Below are 19,364 nucleotides of genomic sequence, written 5' to 3'. Positions count from 1 at the left end.
AGTGAGCCGGGATAGGAAGGAAGGAGGGGGAGGTTGCCAGCCTGTGCCTTTGCTCAACACATAAATATCCTGGTCAAATCTCCCCAAAAGAACGTGACCACAACTCATCAGCCCGCCTCCTCTATGTCCACGAGAGGAAAGGGGCACATTCTCATTCCCTCAAGATCACTGGACACAAGCTCCCACCCTCATTATAGAGGGATTGACAAGCACTAGAGATTCTTTCTAAAGACAAAGTAACCATGTGGGAAAATGGCAAAATGGAGGTTCAGCATTCCCAGGGAGCATCGTTAAAGATCTCACCTAATTACTTCCAGTTATAGAAAGAAAGAAGTCACTGGGATAAAAGGTACAGCATAGGGAATATAGTTGATGGTACTGTAATAGCTTTTTACAGGGACGGGTGTTAGCTACACTTGTGAGCATAGTAGAACATGTAGACGTAGTGAGTCCCTATGCTGTACACCCGAAACTAACACTGTGTGTCAACTACACTTAAATTTAAAAAGATAGTGATGGGGCACCTGGGTGGCTCAGTCAGCTGAGCTTCCCACTTCAGCCCAGGTCACGATCTCGTGGTTCATGAGTTCGAGCCCCGCGTCAGGCTCTGTGCTAACAGCTCAGAGCCTGGAGCCCGCTTCAGATTCTGTGTCTTCCTGTCTCTGTCCCTCCCCTGCTCATGCTCTGTCTCTCTCTCTCAATAATAAATAAATGTTAAAAAAAATTTTTTTTAATAGTGATAGAATAAAGAGAGAGGATTATAACTGGAAAAAAAACGCTCACCTAATTAAAATTATCATACTTCAAAAAAGAAATAATAAAATAAAATAAAATAAAATAAAATAAAATAATCCTACTTCAAACGCATATGGGAACCTTGCTGGGTGCAGCACAGCTGTGGAAAGCACAGAGGGCCCAAAACTGCCCTCGTGAGCTTGGCCAGTGCACACGTGGAGAGTGGAAGTTAGAGGCGGCCAACGAGAGTTCCCCTACCCCCCGAAGAGAACTCTCCTTGTTCTATCGAGCCATGTGCCAGCGTGAATTATAGCAGACATAGGTGTAAAAGAGAAATTTTAATTTACACTGAAAATACTTTTTAGGAGATAACATCCTGATGTTTTGTGGAAGCAGGTAGCTCATGGTGTTCTGTGTTTTCTTTCAACACAGGGAGCACCTGAGATCCTACAGACAGGAAAGCTGGGGAAGAAAAATCCAAAGATGTATGCGTCAGGTACACTCCAAAGTTCACCTGTGAACAAGACAGCGGCAACAACAAGCCAGATTATTTTAGCAGTTGAAATAATTTTATAAATAATAATGATCAACTAAAATCAAATCAGATCTTTAAACACAGGTACTAGGATGTAGTGGGAAACAAGAATCCCAATTTCAGACAAAGATTGTCATGTATAATGTTCTTTCCCGACAGTCCCCCCACACACACCTGTTTTTCTCCTTCCTATATACCCTGAGCTTCTGGTAGGAGGGCTTGCGTCCTGCTCTCTGCTTCTGACCACGACCAGGCCAATTTCTGCTCTGTTCCCTGATGTAAAAACTACTTTTGTGAAAGTAATAGCAAAATTCTGCATTTTCTTTGAGGTGATTTTGTTGTTGTTGTTGTGATGTAGGTTAAGTTCTCCAAACTCTCTAGAACAGAAATGGAAGGCCCAAAATAAAGAGCTGTGTGAGTCTACTCAGAGTTTGCCATCAATGCGAGTGAGTCAGTAAGAACTCCCTGGAGCATGTGATGCACTCCCAGATCTGTTCATTCCTGTGATAACATCAGCTGGGTGCCCCCATGTTCCACGACCCAGGCTAGGGGCTGAGGCCAAATTAATTCCTTAAGATGTGTGCACATGAGGGAGAAGGGTACACAGGAACTTTCTGTACTCTCTTTGCAATTTATCCGTGAATCTAAAATTATTCCAAAATATTTTTTAAAAAATGAAAGGTGTGTGCACAAGAGAGTTACAGTGGTTCTCAGAAGTACAGAGATTTCCTTCCATGCATCATAGTATTTGTGCACCCCCATCCCCTGTCCTCTGGCAACCTGCATGGCACAGATTCAAGGTCCTCACACCCTCAGGTGACACAGCCTGCCTCAGCTGAGTGAACAGACATGTTGACAAAACACTCAAGTGAAGACCATATCTACCCCCTGTCTGCAGGGAGACTGTGGCAATTAAATACTGTGAAACGAAACCCTGGTTTGGAGAAACATGGGAAACGATGTGCAACATTTTACCATGAGTTTACCTTCTAATTTATTATTGGAGAGATATTGAATATTTATGTTAATTCAGTTAATTTTCAAGAAATGTTCCATGCAACCTTGATTGCTTACCGGACTTCCTAGAACTCCTTGCAAACAAAACCAGAAAGCCCTAGCCTGGACATAAATCTTCCTAAAGAATCAGTCTGTTAGAAATTCAGTTTCTATAACCTGGAATCCACAAAAACCACACCTAATCATTCTAACCTTCAAGAAGATGATTTACAGCCTTCTCAGAGTGAAATTTACTGAATCTGCCTATGCAATTACTCTATTCACCACAGGGCACTTGACTCTCATGAGACACCTGTGGTGAAGAAAATAATGATCGAGACAATAAAATTACTTGGCTTATTTACTTATTTCTTATTTAAACCCTGTGTCTCTTCAACAAAATTTGAGAGCATCAAAAATACACATAAGACCCCCAAAAAGTAAGAAAATGGATGGAAAAGAAACGTAAGATGGTGCCATGGATGAGATCAGAACCTTAATGGTAGCCGATCAGCCTCAGAATGTCTCCGCACTTCTCAAACTTACACACCGTTATTACTCAGAACTACAGTTTGGGTGTAGATAACAAGCCAGGATCTTAAAATAGGATCTTAGGGGCACCTGGGTGGTTCAGTCAGTTACGCGTCTAACTTGGTTTGGGCTCAAGTGATGATCTCACTGTTTCATGAATTTGAGCCCCGCCAAAGGCTCTGCTTGGGATTCTCTTCCTCTCTCTCTCTCTCTCTCTCTGCCCCCCCCCAAATAAATAAATAAACTTAAAAAACAAAACGGGATCTTAAAACAGGTGTCACAGTTTGCAATCATGCTTACTTTTCTCGCACGACTCTCAGAAAGCTTTTGGAAAACATTTTGGTTTCGCTGCCCAGTTTGCTGGTTGATGCAAATCATCTGGCATCTGTGACAAGGACCTAAAACCTAGAGGGGGCGAGAAGGGAAAAGACAGCGTTGCCGTGAAAGTGGCCAGACGCTCCTGCTAGTGCAGGGAGGAATCTGGGTCCAGGAGGACCGGTTGTCAGAGGTGTTCTCTGGGCCCACTCACACAGCAATGCTCACTACTCTGCTCTGACTGCTAGGAGCCAGAAAGCAGCCGCTCCTCACACAGTCCTGGGGGATCATCCATGTTTGTTCATCAACTGAAAGACTGCTGCTTCCGGGCTTTGTAGACAAAGAAAAGAGTTGTTGTGAATCTCGGATGGTGATCAGAGAATCTTGGAGATTCTCCCAGGAAGAAAAGAACTAACTGGTTGGAGGGTGAACTAGGAGAAGATAAACACCCACGGGCCCAGCACTGACTCATCAGAAAGAACCTTACTGTGTCCGTGTCCTTTGACCCAGAAACTTCGCTACTAGGAATTTCACTCAAGAAAAGAACCCCAAGTACAAACACAGGTTCGTGTACAATCTTTCTCATGTTGTTTGTGATCGGGGAAACCTGAGAGCATCTTAAACATCAAATAGTAGAGAACAATGGCTACACTACAGGTATATGAATATATCGTGCAGGTATTAAAATTAATCTATAAAGGGTTTTAAATGGTAAATACTTATTTTTATAAGTGAAATAAGCAGGAAAGAAAATTACATGTGTATTCACACATACACACACACACACACACACACACACACAGCTTCTTAACAGGGGTCATCCTGTTGGTCTGCCACGAGCAAGACTTTCTCTGTAGCGAGAAAAATCTCCCACAAATGTTAACACAAAACAAGAAAGCCTGCAGCTTAGCAGTGACGAGACACTGCTTTTGTTGCACCTATAAAAAGGGCGAAGGGACTTGATTTTCACATTTGCTCCTCTGCTCACTTGGGGGCAAACACCAAGTACGCACTGAAGCTAGAAACGGCTAAATCTGGATGTGTCTTGGCCTGTTCCTAGCACTCGCCTTCTGGCTGGTGGACCTTAAACCAATGGAAATACAACCTCAAGGTAGCTCCAAAGTCAAGGCTCCCAGGCCTCCGCAAGCAGCTGGGCTGTGCTGTACAGGGCTCTGCCCAGCACTGGCCTTGACACTGAGCAGACCTATGACCTCTCCAGGCCTCATTGCCTCACTCAGCCCCTTCGCTTGATTTGGTGAGGATTCCAGACACTATTTCTAGGATGCCACGCCCAGGATTCTTGTGCATGAGAATGTCTGAGATGGAAAAAGACTGCCTCAAGATAGAACACTAAGCCCTCCAAGAGCAAGTACAGAACACGCTACCTCCTCTGCCTAGAAAACTATGATTCCCAGGCCAGGCTCCCTCTGGCCCTGCAGAGCTATGTCCCACAGAATGGACGTCCCACCAGCCCTGGGCCTGGGCCTGGGCCCCAGCTGCCACCTGACAGATAGCACTTCATGTAAAACTCCTGTCGCTTTGGCCAAAAGGCTCTCTTAAAAGTTTCTCAAGCTGGCAGAGGGAAAAATATTTTCCAGACACTTTTTTCAAACACCAAGGCGAAGAAATCAATTTTCTTAAAACATCATCATTTTTTAAGCATTTTTCTCTAGCCCTCTCATCCATTGGCATTAAAAAAAAAATTGTTTACTAGTATACATGTTCTTTGAAAAATAACTCAAACTATACAGAGCAGCTTTAAGAGTGAAAAAAGAGGGGCGCCTGGGTGGCGCAGTCGGTTAAGCGTCCGACTTCAGCCAGGTCACGATCTCGCGCTCGGTGAGTTCGAGCCCCGCGTCAGGCTCTGGGCTGATGGCTCGGAGCCTGGAGCCTGTTTCCGATTCTGTGTCTCCCTCTCTCTCTGCCCCTCCCCCGTTCATGCTCTGTCTCTCTCTGTCCCAAAAATAAATAAAAAACGTTGAAAAAAAAATTAAAAAAAAAAAAGAGTTAAAAAAAGAAAGCACTCAGGGTGCCTGGGTGACTCAGTCAGTTAAGCGTCTGACCTAGGCTCAGGTCACAGTCTCGCGGTTCGTGAATTCAAACCCTGAGTTAGTCTCTGTGCTGACAGCTCAGAGCCTGGAGCCTGCTTTGGATTCTGTGTCTCCCTCTCTCTGCCCCTCCCCACTTGCACTCTGCCCCCCCTCCTCTCTCTCCCCCCAAAATAAATAAACATTTAAAAAAGGTTTAAAGAGAAAGCACTCAGCAGCGGCCTCCCTCGCTGTCTTGAGAGGCAAGTGCTGCTGATGTGGCTATAGATCCCTCCAGACTGCAGCTCGGAGCTGGACACAACCACACATGCACCCGTGCAACACACTCCCAGAGCTCTCAGAGGCCGCGGGGTGTCTTCCCTGATTTCATTACTCCACAATACACACTGGGCGCCCTCCATGTCTATACACAGAGACCACCTACCTCATCCTTGGGCTTGAGATTTTCATGATGGCCTGGCATTCCTGTGGGGTGATGTTCTATGAAGCCAAGTTCTACTAGCCGGTTTCTAATTCTTAGCCGTTAATAATTTTGCAGTGAAGGTCTTAATCCACATAACCCCATTTGCTGTTTAAAACTTGGGGGGAGGGGGTTTGATCTCTCTAAATGAGATTATAAAGCCAACGGGTATAAAAGTTTTTATGATTTGATGATAGCCAGTGAAAAATGAATTTCTAAAAGAGATTTAAAACTTGGGGGGGAGGGGGTTTGATCTCTCTAAATGAGACTATAAAGCCAATAGGTATAAAAGTTTTTATGATTTGATGATACCCAGTGAAAAATGACTTTCTAAAAGAAATGTGCTAAGTCTTTTTGCATTGCAACAGCCTCAGCCTGAGTATTATCATCGGCAAACATCTTTTAAGCATTTAGTTTTTGCAAGGCATAGTACTAACTATAGTTCACACTTTTTAGTGCCTGCACAGGACTACACTGTATGAATATAGCATAATTTATTTAAACAATCTCCCTTTTATGGATATTTCTGATGGCCTCCAATTTTTCATATTTCATGTTTTGGTTTGGGGGCTCCTGGTTTGCAAACTTTTTTTTTTTAACATTTATTTTTGAGAGACAGAGCAAGACAGAGCACGAGTGGGGGAGGGGCAGAGAGAGAGGGGGGACACAATCTGAAGCAGCCCAGGCTCTAAGCTGTCAGCACAGAGCCTGACGCGGGGCTCAAACTCATGGGCTGTGAGATCATGACCTGAGCCAAAGTCGGAAGCCTAACCAACTGAGCCACCCAGGTGCCCCTCAATTTTTCATATTTCTAAAAGCATTACAATAAATAAACTTGTAATAGAACTCTGCATACTTGTACAGGTGTATTTTATGGACTAGATTTCTATAAGTGAGATGATTAGGCCAAAGGGCAGGCATATTTTAACTTTTACTAATGAATGTTTATTAAGAACACTGATCTAAAGAAAACAAAGCATTGGGACGCCTGGGTGGCTCAGTTGGTTAAGCGGCCAACTTCGGCTCAGGTCATGATCTCGCGGTCCATGAGTTCGAGCCCCACGTTGGGCTCTGTGCTGACAGCTCAGAGACTGGAGCCTGTTTCAGATTCTGTGTCTCCCTCTCTCTGCCCCTCTCCTCCTCGTGCTCTCTCTCTCTCTCTCAAAAATAAATATTTTTAAATTTTTTAATAAAAATGAAGGAGAGCAGAACATCTCAGAAAAATTTCTTAAAGAATCTTCCTTGTATTTATGGCCCCAGGTAGCTGACAAACTGCAGATGCTATTGTTGCCAAGTGACAACAGTGTCAGAATTGTCTGACAGCGACAATAAGCTCGTTCTAGTTCCTTCTCTCTCCTCTCCCTTTCTTCCTTTTCTTCCTCCTTCTCTCCATTTATCAAACAACAGGTATTAATACCTACTCTGCATCAGGCAGGATACATAAGAGCAAGTGTTTTAAAGACACAGCAGGGACAGAGAAACAGGAAATGAGGAAGAGAAGAGTAAGTCAGATGCAGGGGTGAGGAGGAACAGCAGGAGGGCTGGTGCCAGAGAGAGGCCTGTGGGCGTCAATGTCTGGGAGAGAAGAGATTGTTTTTTCAAGGAAGAAAAGCTGCCAGGATAAGAGGAGGTTTGGGGAGGTAAGTGGATAAAAAAAATTCTCTGGGACTTCTTCATGCCGTGAAATTTAAGTGCCGTCCACAACCCTAGACCTCCACCATTCTTCCAGGAAGATTTAAATGACTGCCTGCTGCTTTTCTGGATACCACAGTGGTGTTCCTTCCAGGTGCAGAGCCGGGACACAAGATAGCCCCAAGGTAGACGGTGAATACCAAGATTAATAATATTACTATTAAGATAATATCATCCCCCACTAAAGTACCAAGGACATTCTGTGCAGATGACCCATCCTTCTGTCCCTAGCTATTCCTTACCTTTCCTGTCCATTCATTCTCTCGATGGTTATTGAGCACTGACTCTGGGCCAAGACTGTTCTGGGCCCTAGAGGTACAGCTGAACAAAACATACTAGTCCCCACCCTCGTGTGCTCTGAAGGGATAAGCAGGTGCTATGCTTAAGAGCCTGACCTTCCCAAGGAGGTGCCATCTGAGTAGAGACCCTGAAGTGGCTGCAGGAAGAACACGCCAAGCAGAAGGGACACGCTGAGACAGGAAGCTTGGCGTGTTTAGGAAATGTAGAGACGGATGGTGTGGCAGGCAACGGGAGGGCTAGAGAGGTCAGAGGGATCAGGTCTCAGGAGCCCTGTTGTCTCCAAGGAAGAATGTAGGTTTTAGCCTAAGGCTCTCTCACATTTTTTCAAGCCCACAGCACTGTTTGGGGAGCCGGAGCCTGGGGAGAGAGGGCAGGGGGCAGCTTCACCTCTCTGACTGTAAGCTCCTCCACAAAGGCCAGCAAGGCAGGAAGCCAGGGCGTGGGAAGAAGGTAGAGTGGTGGCCACGGACACTGAGGGACCACTAGACATCTGGGTCCTCCTCCACCAGCACCAGACATCAGGAAAGTGCAACCGGTTCCAGGAGGAGAATGTTCCCATAGACACAAGCATTCTAAGAAAACACAGTTTAAGCCCAAACATAATTATGAGATGGAGGCGGCACTGAGCCCTGACCACCTGTAGGAGCACCTTCTCTCTGTCCCACGGGCAACTGACTGCTGCCACCCTCGTAGGGAATAAGAGATGGATCCTTCCAAGGGGAGTCCCAGAATGCAGATGTCACAAACCCCCCAGCTGAGGCTTTGCGGGTCAGAGTCAAAGACAGACAGGGGATTCCCACCTGCCACCGGCCAGGCCACAGACGGAGGTCAGTCTCCATCGGCAACCCTTGAGGGAGGATAACTGAACATCCCCGACTCACCTGGAAACGCAAGGAACCGACTGAAATCTCATCCCACGTCTCTTCTTCAAAAGGGCTTGTTCCACTGGTAATAATATTGGCACGGAAACGTGAGATGAGTTCTTTCATCGGGAATAATTCCTCCTTTCCATTCGCATCACTGTTTAAGACATGCCAAAAGGGGGGTAGTGGGAAGAGCAGACAATGGAGGCGCAATTATTCAACATTTCTAGCCCTTGATGCCTGACTTCATCAACTGTTCTCAGGCCCGAGCCTAGATGATCAGAACCAGCTTCTACCAAGAGTGTTAAGACCAGCAGACACGCATCCGTTAGGCAGACCTTGATGGTGTTCCATGGGAGATGATCCCATCTCCATGGACAGGCCCACAAGAGGAAGTGCAAAGAGTAAGTAGATCTTAGCTGAAGAGACAAAGGACTCTGGAAACCAAGGGAACAGGAGTCAAATGAACAAACTTCTACGAAAAGACCAGTTCTACGTCGCGAGTCTGGACAAGGCACTTAAGGAGTGTCAACAGGCTTAACTACCAAGGACCTAAGATGTTCCAAGAGCGCCTACTTTGTTTTTGGATATGAGCACTCCATAAAGCAACAATGCATACATATGGGAGGTTTTAGTATTGATTTTCTACAGAGAACTGACTGGTGGTTACCAAAGGCAGGGGTGGGAGCGGGCAAAATGGGTGAAGGGGGCCAAAAGGCACAAACTTCCAGTTATAAAATAAATACATCATGGGGATGTAACATGCAGTGCGATGACCATAGTCGTTAATACCGTACTGCATATTTGAAAGTTGCTAAAAGAGTACATCTTACAAGTTCTCATCACACGAAAAAGAATTTGTAACTATATAGGGTGACAGATGTTAACCAGACTTATTGTAGTGATTGTTTCTCACTATGTACAAGTAACGAATCATGCTATTGTACACCTGAAACTAATATAATGTTGTATGTCAACTTTATCTCCATAAAAACAAATTTACTTCCTAACTTCTGTACTATTTGCAGTTTTAATGAGCATTCACTATTTTTGTAATTCTTGTTTAAGATTTTGGTTTATGGCCATGAGGTCCCATAAAATGGCTCTCTGCACCTCCATGCACCAAAGGGAAAAAGAACGAAAAATAAAGCATCTGAGGGGCACCTGGGTGGCTCAGTCAGCTGAGTGTCTGACTTCGGCTCAGGTCATGATCTCTCAGTTTGTGAGTTCGACCCCCACGTCAAGCTCTATGCTGACCGCTCGGAGCCTGGAGCCTGCTTTGGATTCTGTGTCTTCTTCTCTCCCTGCCCCTCCCCCACTTGTGCTCTGTCTCTCAAAAATAAATAAATGTAAAAAAAAATTTTTTTAATAAAGCATCTGAAAACGTCAATAGAAGAACACATTGTGTGATCCCGTCATATTGGGTTCAAGAACAAGCGAAATGATCGATGATAAAAGAAGTCAGAATAGTGGTGATCTTCTGTTGGACTGACTGACGGCATACGAAGAAGGTTTCTGGCGTACTAGAGATGTTCTCTAATTGGTCTGGGCAGTGGTACATGGGTGTATATATATATATACATATGTAAAAATTAATTGAGATATGTACTTACAATTTTTGTGCTTTGTTGTGCTTCAACAAAGAAAAAATTTTTTAAGTTGGGGGATGGGGTAGTCCCAAAGTACGCCCGGAATTTTCCCTGGAAACAGAGCTGAAAAGCCCTGGTGGAGGACAAGGCTGTAATATCCCAATCCCCTTCCAGCAGGGGCTGGTGAGTGCAAAGCCGGGACCAGGATAACCAAGTCTAGTTTCAGCACTACAGTTTCTTCATCTGAAATGAGAGGGCTAGCACTTTCCAGTCCTAAAATCCTTGGATTCTGGATTTAGCCTCCAAGTTACAAACGTTCCCTTTGTGTTTTGTAAAAGGGAAAGTTTTATGTTCAAAAGATATTATGGTCATCATCAGGGAAATACACACCAAAACCACAATGAGATACCACCTCACACCTGTCAGAAGGGCTAACATTAACAACTCAGGCAACAACAGATGTTGGTGAGGATGCAGAGAAAGAGGATCTATTTTGCACCGCTGGTGGGAATGTCAGCTGGTGGAGCCACTCGAGAAAACAGTATGGAGATTCCTCAAAAAGTTAAAAATAGAACTACCCTACGACCCAGCAATTGCACTACTAGGTATTTATCCAAGGGACACAGGTGTGTTGTTTCAAAGGGACACGTGCACCCCAACGTTTCTAGCAGCTCTTTTGACAAGAGCCAAAGTGTGGAAAGAGCCCAAATGTCCATCAACAGATGAATGGACAAAGAAGATGTGGTATGTGTATATATATATATATATATATATATATATATATATATATACACACACACACACACACACACACACACACACACACACACACACAATGGAGTATTACTCAGCAATCAAAAAGAATAAAATCTTGCCATTTGCAACGATGTGCATGGACTAGAGGGTACTATGCTAAGCGAAATTAGAGAATGACAAATATCATATGATTCCACTCCTGTGGAATTTAAGATACAAAACAGATGAACACAAGGGAAGGGAAGCAAAAATAATATAAAAACAGGGAGGGGGACAAAACGTAAGAGACTCTTAAATATAGAGAACACACTGAGGGTTGCTGGAGGGGTTGTGGGTGGGGGTTGGGCTAAATGGCTGAAGGGGCATTAAGGAGGACACTTGTTGGGATGAGCACTGGGTGTTCTATGTAGGGGATGAATCAGGGGATTCTACTCCCGAAACCGTTATTGCACTACATGCTAACTAACTTGGATATAAATTTTTTAAAAAAGATATGATCAGCATATACACTATAGAGTCCATCAAATTTGAAAGTAGAACAGAGATACAGCAACCACAGCCCCCAGTGGCCCTCCCAGGCACAAGGCACAGGCTGGTCCACTTAACCTGTCACACCCACTGCCTGCTTGTCAGCCCTGCGCTCAGACACCAGTAGGAAACACAGTCCCCTCCTGGTAGGAACCAGGATTGCAGCAAGCCGGTCTCCCCCTCCTATTTTTTCCACACAAAGAACCCTAGAAAACCACTGACCTGCTCTCTCCAGGGCTCTGGGTCCCTGAGGAGGAGTGTCACTTGATGCCGGGATAGCTCAGTGAACACCCAGGGACCATGAAGCTGCACCATACTTCTAGACCCAAGGAGAGTGAGCGAGGCCATGGCCAGGGAACTCTGTTGCACGTTTTTGCCAACGACTACAAACAGGAATCACTACAAACAGCCCATCTTTGTTATTTTTATTAAGCTACCTTTGTACGTGTTTCTGAGTGTGCACACATGTGCCCAAGACCACAAGGCACGTAAGAGTCACAGGATACCTGGCTCATGGTGACGGGCGTGTGCACACCTCTCCTGGCCTGTGGACTAGGAATAAGCAGCTGGACACAGCTGTCACATAACAGTGGGGCCATTTTTTGCCCTAATTGTCTGATTCCCTTGGGACTTCAATTTCCTCTAAATACAACAAAGGGGGTTGAACTAACTCTTTCTGGAGCTGACCCGCTAATACGTCAGGGCCCTTAGCAGCACCTCGGGTGGAAGTGAGCAGCCAGTGCTCTCGGTTCTGTCTGCTGATACAAACATATAATATCTACAGTTACAACTTTAAAAGCTTTCATAACCACCCTTTTCACTCAAAAGGATTGTGGAAATAGGGCAAGGCTCCTAGGGAACAGAGGGCGGTGGGAGGACGGGCAATGAAACTGGGTCAAGTTCAATTCCATTAAAGCAAATGCTAAGAAATGGAATGATTAAAAATGAGAGTTGGGGTTCGCTAAACATCATGAAGTCATCAAGAGAGACGTGGGAGCTGGACCCAAAGGGCTTTGTAACTTCTTGGGGCCTCAGTCTCTCGTCTGCACTCCACGACTCCCCAGGCAGGTGCAAGGCTCACCCTCAGAGTCAAGTGGTTACACCTGCCTGCTATTCCCAAGGCTATTCCCATGTCTTACCTGGCATTTAATTGCTGCTGAAGCTCCAAAACGCTGGGTCTATTTATCAGCAAATACTGTGCTTCATTCACCAGAGAAAGGGTGGCTGTTGAACCAGCAGATTGATCTAAAAGTGATGGGGTATTTTTAAAAGAAGTTGCTAAATACACACACACAGACACGCACACACACACATAATGTACATATATATGTATATCTATCTATATCTATCTATCTATCTATATAAATTACTCAGCCATAAAAAAGAATGAAATCTTGCCATTTGTGACAACATGGATAGACCCTGAGGGCAGTATACTAAATGAAATGAGTCAGACAGAAATGCCATATGATCTCACTTATATGTGGAATCCAAAACAAACAAACAAAACAAGCTCATAGACACAGAGAACAGACTGGTGGTGAACAGAGGCAGGGGGTGGGGGAGGGCAGGATGGACACAGGATGGAGTCAAAAGATACAAGCTTCAGTTATGAAATAAATACATCACAAGGAGGTAATGTACACCGTGGTGACTATACTTAATAACATTGTACTGCATATTTGAAAGTTGCTAAGAGAATAAATCTTAAAAGTTCTCATCACAAGAAAAAAAATTTAACTGTGTATGGTGACAGATGTTAACCAGATTTATTGTGGTGGCCATTTCTCAATACATACAAATACCAAATCGTTATGCTGTACGTCTGAAACTAATATAGTGTTATATGTCACGTATACCTCAATAAAAAAAGTTTAAATAAATTAAAAAGAAGAATTGCTTTCTCGGCATGCAAACGAATCCTGCTTCCATTGGCTTGCATTTTTAAAAAGGAGAGACGATTTCTATAAGGGGAAAAAAAATGGTGGCCTGGAAATAATAAAAATGTTCTAAGCATTGCTTAAACCTCTCAGAAATAGAAAATGAGCTGTTAATAATCTGGAAAAATAATAATAATAAAATGCCCAAGTGAAATTGTCCCCAGCAAAGAAGACCGGGAGGCAACATTTAGAGAAGGAGAAGTGAGAGGGAGGCAGGGATAGGGAGCTTCCCCGAGATGGTGGAAAGCGGGACCTTGATGAGAGCCACAGGCCCAGGAAGGTCTGAGTCCGGTCAGGGAAAGCTGTCTTTTGTCCTTAGGCAAGTGTGTGATATTGACTTCAGAAATAACTAATACGAGTTTTAAAACTACTAGAAGGGGAAAAAGCCAGCGAAAGAAAATATCAAGTGTGCCCAGAACTGCTAGCACTTTCTGTTAGACCATTCGTTGGGAGGCCGTCGCTGTCTTCACGGGAGATGTTGAGAAAAAGTGTCAGCTGGGCCAAAGCCTAGCGAGCTGTCTCCGAACCAAATGTGTGGAACCCAGCACACACAAGAATGGATACTTTTAAGACAATTGCTTTTCAGATCCTCTACTTCCAAATGTTCTTTTTGCTAAAATGGTTCTGTCAGAAGAGGGAGGTGGAATCCCAGCCCCCTCCGCAAAGGCCCTTTTTGCACTTCCCAGAAGAAAGGCTCGCCTCTCCTAAAGCACATTGCCATGGAGGCTAAAACTCCAGGGTGGAAAACAAAAGCCCCATTCAAAGCCCTGGGGTCTGTGCTGAGAAAATACAAGCCTCTAAAGCTTGGGTGAATGAGCCTCCCCTAGGTCAGATGGGTTCCCATTCCTCACTATACACAAAACTGCCCAACCTAATTAAGTGGCCACATGACAGATGATTAAGTCATCATAATGTTAGATCCCTGTGCTTTGGTCATGTGCCTCAGAAGAAAGGTTTGAGTGACAGTGCATTAACCAAATTCCTTCAGTCCCCAGCTCTGTAGTGACTTAAATAGGGTTCTCCAGAAAAGAATCAGTGCTGAGCATAGGCTATTCTGGGCACAGGTGACATTCATTCATGGATACGGGACTGAATGGCAGGGGTGGGGCGGTGGGGGAGGGCTCAGGCATCTCAGTAAGAGATTCCTTCTCAACAATGTTTTCTCTTTCTGTTCATTAACTATTTTTCAAAATGTATAATGTACTTCTGTTGCTTTGATAAACTGTGTACCATTAAAGAGGGACTCAACCAAAAAGATCTAACACTTAGACTCGTGATCATCGTAAACTTGGAAAATGTGTATACATTTCAATTTACATATAATTGTGGCTTCACATGAATATGGTAGAGTGAACAAGAAAAGATTTTCAAGCATACAATATATAACGCTAAGATAAAATTCCATCAAGGGAGTGGAATGGAAGTATAAGTCGAAGAAGGGAAAGGAAAGAAAGAAAATTCCTGACCATCAAAAGACAGTTTGTCCATATATATACTTTAATGAATATTCTTGAAAATCAAACCACTAAATATTGAAATTCCACTGGCGAATTTAGATGACAGTGTAAATAACGTAGCTTTAAAAAGGTTCCTCTCGAGAAAGCAGGAAAAGACCTCTCTGACCTCAGCCGTAGCAATCTCTTACTCGACACATCCTCAAAGGCAAGGGAATTAAAAGCAAAAATGAATTACTGGGACCTTATGAAGATAAAAAGCTTCTGCACAGCAAAGGAAACAACCAACAAAACTAAAAGGCAACCAACAGAATGGGAAAAGATATTTGCAAATGACATATCGGACAAAGGGCTAGTATCCAAAATCTATAAAGAGCTCAACAAACTCCACACCCGAAAAACAAATAACCCAGTGAAGAAATGGGCAGAAAACATGAATAGACACTTCTCTAAAGAAGACATCCGGATGGCCAGCAGGCACATGAAAAGATGTTCAACGTCGCTCCTTATCAGGGAAATACAAATCAAAACCACACTCAGATATCACCTCACGCCAGTCAGAGTGGCCAAAATGAACAAATCAGAAAACTATAGATGCTGGACAGGATGTGGAGAAATGGGAACCCTCTTGCACTGTTGGTGGGAATGCAAATTGGTGCAGCCGCTCTGGAAAGCAGTGTGGAGGTTCCTCAGAAAATTAAAAATAGACCTACCCTATGACCCAGCAATAGCACTGCTAGGAATTTACCCAAGGGATACAGGAGTACTGATGCATAGGGGCACTTGTACCCCAATGTTTATAGCAGCACTCTCAACAATAGCCAAATTGTGGAAAGAGCCTAAATGTCCATCAACTGATGAATGGATAAAGAAATTGTGGTTTATATACACAATGGAGTACTACGTGGCAATGAGAAAGAATGAAATATGGCCTTTTGTAGCAACGTGGATGGAACTGGAGAGTGTGATGCTAAGTGAAATAAGCCATACAGAGAAAGACAGATACCATATGGTTTCACTCTTATGTGGATCCTGAGAAACTTAACAGAAACCCATGGGGGAGGGGAGGGAAAAAAGAAAAAAAAAAAAAAAGAGGTTAGAGTGGGAGAGAGCCAAAGCATAAGAGACTGTTAAAAACTGAGAACAAACTGAGGGTTGATGGGGGGTGGGAGGGAGGGGAGGGTGGGTGATGGGTATTGAGGAGGGCACCTTTTGGGATGAGCACTGGGTGTCGTATGGAAACCAATTTGACAATAAATTTCATATATTGGAAAAAAAAAAAAAGGTTCCTCTCAGGTATACCAACCTAAAATTATTCAAAGACCAGTGGCCTAGACCGTCAGGGACGTCTCCACCATAAAAGGCATCCTCAAAGTATAATGTTCTCAAGCTGACGCTCCCTGACACTGCATCATGCAGGGGACAGACCTCTCTGCACCTACCTTTGCCTCACCCAGGTCCCCACCTCCCACGAGGACAGTCACTGGCACTTCCTGCCTGGCCCCTGTGCTTCTCTCACCTCCCTCTCTGAAGCAGCCTCCACATCGCGCCAAGAGTATCTTTCTAACACGTGTGGCATCACGAAACTCCTCAGCTTAGAGTTTGCAATGAATGCCCCCAACCACAAGGTAGCACTTACTGACTCCTCAAGCCAAGCATTCATCCTTTCTCCCCAGCTCTCACCCATGGCTCCCCTCCCACCTTCAGCCCTCCTAAACGCCTCTCTGGGCCCGTGAAATGCCAAGGCCTGCCATACTGCTCCCGACTAACCTTTCCGCCTCTCTCTGCCTAGAAAACTCCTGCTCTCATGTTAAGACGCAGCGCCAAAGTCATCTCCTCCCTGAAGCCCTCCGTAACTCACTCCCTGTATAGAAGATACCTCCCCCCACCAACCCATGCCCTTTGCATAGACCTTTATTGTCACCTTTATGTTAGTGTCACTGTGTACTGGTAGGTCGTTGCCTCTAAGCTTAGATCTTGGAGGACCACAGCCGTTGCTTCATAATCTCAGCCAGCATCCTAAAGACCCAGCTGAGCCCCAAGTAGACAGCAGGCACCAGGAACCACTGGACCTTATTCTATCAACTCATTTAGATGGTGGCCCTGGTCCCGTCGAGCCCCACTCCTTGCATGTCCCTACTCGGAGTGCCCATCTCTCTCTCCCCTTTCATCATGTCTCTAAGCTTACCCACTCCCAAACACCATCAGCTCACCCCCTCAGTAAGAGCAGCATACATTTATTCCCGTTCTCCATCACATAGCAACTCAACTTCTTGCACAACTTATGACATGCCAAACTGTCAACACTTCTGAAATGTGCAAGTATTTTACATCCGTTGAATTCTCTATCATACGTATTCAGGGATTCATGGGTTCATCTGTGCAGGTCACTAGATCCAGTCACTGGTCCCCATACTGTCACATTGTTACTCAGATTTACAAGCCAGTCTCTCTGGGAGCTAACCACTAAGCCAGGTCATCCTTACACAAATCAGTAATGTGGCAGTGACCCCTTCATTCCTTCATCTAGTATTTACCGAGCAACTACTACGTGCCAGACGCTGTTCTGAGCACAGCGGATGCAGCACTGAACAAAGTGCACAAAAATCCCCGTCCTCCCAGGGCTTAAAATGTATCACAGTCTAATAAACAGAATAACTGAGTGAAATGCATGGCCTCTCAGATGCGAAAAGCACCCCACAGAAAATAAAACAGGGAACGAGCCACAGAGGTTCAGGTGGGGGCTCTGGTCCTGAGGAGAGCAGTCAAGTAGGCTTCCCTGAGAAGCTGGCACTTGAGCAGACACCTGAAAGCGATCTCTTCTTCCCATGTGGTACTGTTAACTTCCAAGTACAGTAAAACCTTGGATTGCGAGAAATTTGTTCTCTGAGCGTTCCGTAAGATGAGCAAACCTCTCTCTCTCTCTCACTGTGGGATTGTGGGTGATCATGTCCCATGCTTGGATGGTCAGTCTCAAGCTGCAGTGTTTGGCAGAAATCAGTGATTTTTCAGAATGTGGGAAGGTGCCCACAGCTGGCACTAGTGTATTTTTTTGTCACTTCAAAGCACCTATGGACAGTCCTTTGCTTTTCCATACAAGAGGAAGCTTAGAAATGTTTTGCTTCATTTAGGTCAGGCTGCCTGCAGATATAGACCTTTTCCTCTGCTGCCTTATTGCCAGTAACATTAAACATAGTATCTGACAAGAGTTCATTAATACTATACTGTAGGGGCACCTGGGTGGCTCAGTCGGTTAAGCGTCCAACTTCAGCTCAGGTCACGATCTCACAGCTCGTGAGTTCAAGCCCCATGTCGGGCTCTGTGCTGACAGCTCAGAGCCTGGAGCCTGCTTTGGATTCTGTGTCTCTCTCTCTCTCTCTCTCTGCTCCTCCCCCACTCAGGCTCTCTCTCTCTCTCCTTCAAAAATAAAGAAACGTTTAAAAAAAATTGTTTTAATACTGTACTGTAGTCAACATCTGTTAGTGATAATGAAAGTTGTCCTGGGGCGCCTGGGTGGCGCAGTCGGTTAAGCCTCCAACTTCAGCCAGGTCACGATCTCGCGGTCCGTGAGTTCGAGCCCCGCGTCGGGCTCTGGGCTGATGGCTCGGAGCCTGGAGCCTGTTTCCGATTCTGTGTCTCCCTCTCTCTCTGCCCCTGCCCCGTTCATGCTCTGTCTCTCTCTGTCCCAGAAATAAATAAACGTTGAAAAAAAAAAAAAATTTAAAAAAAAAAAAAAAAAAAAGAAAGTTGTCCTATACAATAACCCTCCTTGCTCTTGTCTCCCTCACACCAGTCACAAAGGTTTTTAAAGGTAAGTACAGATTTATTTTTCTTTATATTTTGTATTTACTTTATTATTTTGTATCATATCACTGTACCGTAATCATTTTTATATGAATATTTTGGGGTCGTGGAACAAATCATCTGAGTTTCCATTATTTCATGGGGAAATTCACTTTGCTATAAAAGTACTTTGGATTACAAGCCTGTTTCCAGAACAAATTATGCTTGCAAACCAAGGTTCTACTGTACTTTCTTCTCTGCTGTCTCCCTTCAGCTCACAACAGCTACGGCAGGAAAAACCACCAGCATTTTTATAAGTCGAAGGCATTGAGGTCTACATCTGTCTGGGCACCAAGAGGCTCCGCATTGGCCAAGTTCTCAGGCATGTGGTGACAGAGCCAAGACCAGCAACCAGGTTTTCTCGTTCCCACATACAAACTGAGGGCATAACAAGCTACCAATGTTTGTTTGTTTGTTTGTTTGTTTGTTTGTTTGTTTGTTTTCAGGGAGAGACAGAGCATGAGCAGAGGAGGGGCAGAGAGAGAGGGAGACACAGAATCCGAAGCAGGCTCCAGGTTCTGAGCTGTCAGCACAGAGCCCGATGCGGGGCTCAAACTCACAAACTGTGAGATCATGACCTGAGCCCAAGTCTGATGCTTAACCGACTGAGCCACCCAGGAGCCCCCAAGCTACCAGTGTTTTTATATAACCCCAATGAAATTGTGCTTCTAAACACGACAGACTGAGACAGAGCACTTGTCAGAGGCAAAACAGCTGGGTGGAACCCCACCTGTACCTCCTCGGGGTCATCCTAGAGACCACACATGGGTCCTCTGGAC

At 44.7% G+C, this 19,364-nt stretch overlaps 1 protein-coding gene across 5 annotated transcripts in view; it reads right to left on the bottom strand.

The window, feature by feature from the left end:
• Window positions 1-1,054: 1,054 nt before the first annotated feature.
• MOCOS (molybdenum cofactor sulfurase) overlaps window positions 1,055-19,364 on the bottom strand; it is a 57,501-nt gene continuing 39,191 nt past the window's right edge. For 4 of the 5 annotated variants that reach the window (XM_025931303.2, XM_086682767.1, XM_086682768.1 and 1 more), the window contains 4 exons: window positions 12,488-12,593; window positions 8,494-8,632; window positions 3,098-3,202; window positions 1,055-1,249 (listed from right to left, as the gene is read on the bottom strand). In XM_025931303.2, coding sequence (XP_025787088.1) covers window positions 1,097-1,249; window positions 3,098-3,202; window positions 8,494-8,632; window positions 12,488-12,593 — 503 coding nt within the window. In that variant the 3' untranslated portion in view covers window positions 1,055-1,096. The remainder of the gene's footprint in view (window positions 1,250-3,097; window positions 3,203-8,493; window positions 8,633-12,487; window positions 12,594-19,364) is intronic. The other variant, XM_086682765.1, reaches the window with a different exon arrangement.

Source organism: Puma concolor, chromosome D3 (assembly GCF_028749965.1).
Source record: "Puma concolor isolate L17-30 chromosome D3, mPumCon1.1.hap2, whole genome shotgun sequence".
Classification (NCBI taxonomy): Eukaryota; Metazoa; Chordata; class Mammalia; order Carnivora; family Felidae; genus Puma; species Puma concolor.
The sequence above is the reverse complement of the archived record's forward strand: the minus strand, read 5'-3'. Positions and strand labels throughout refer to the sequence as shown.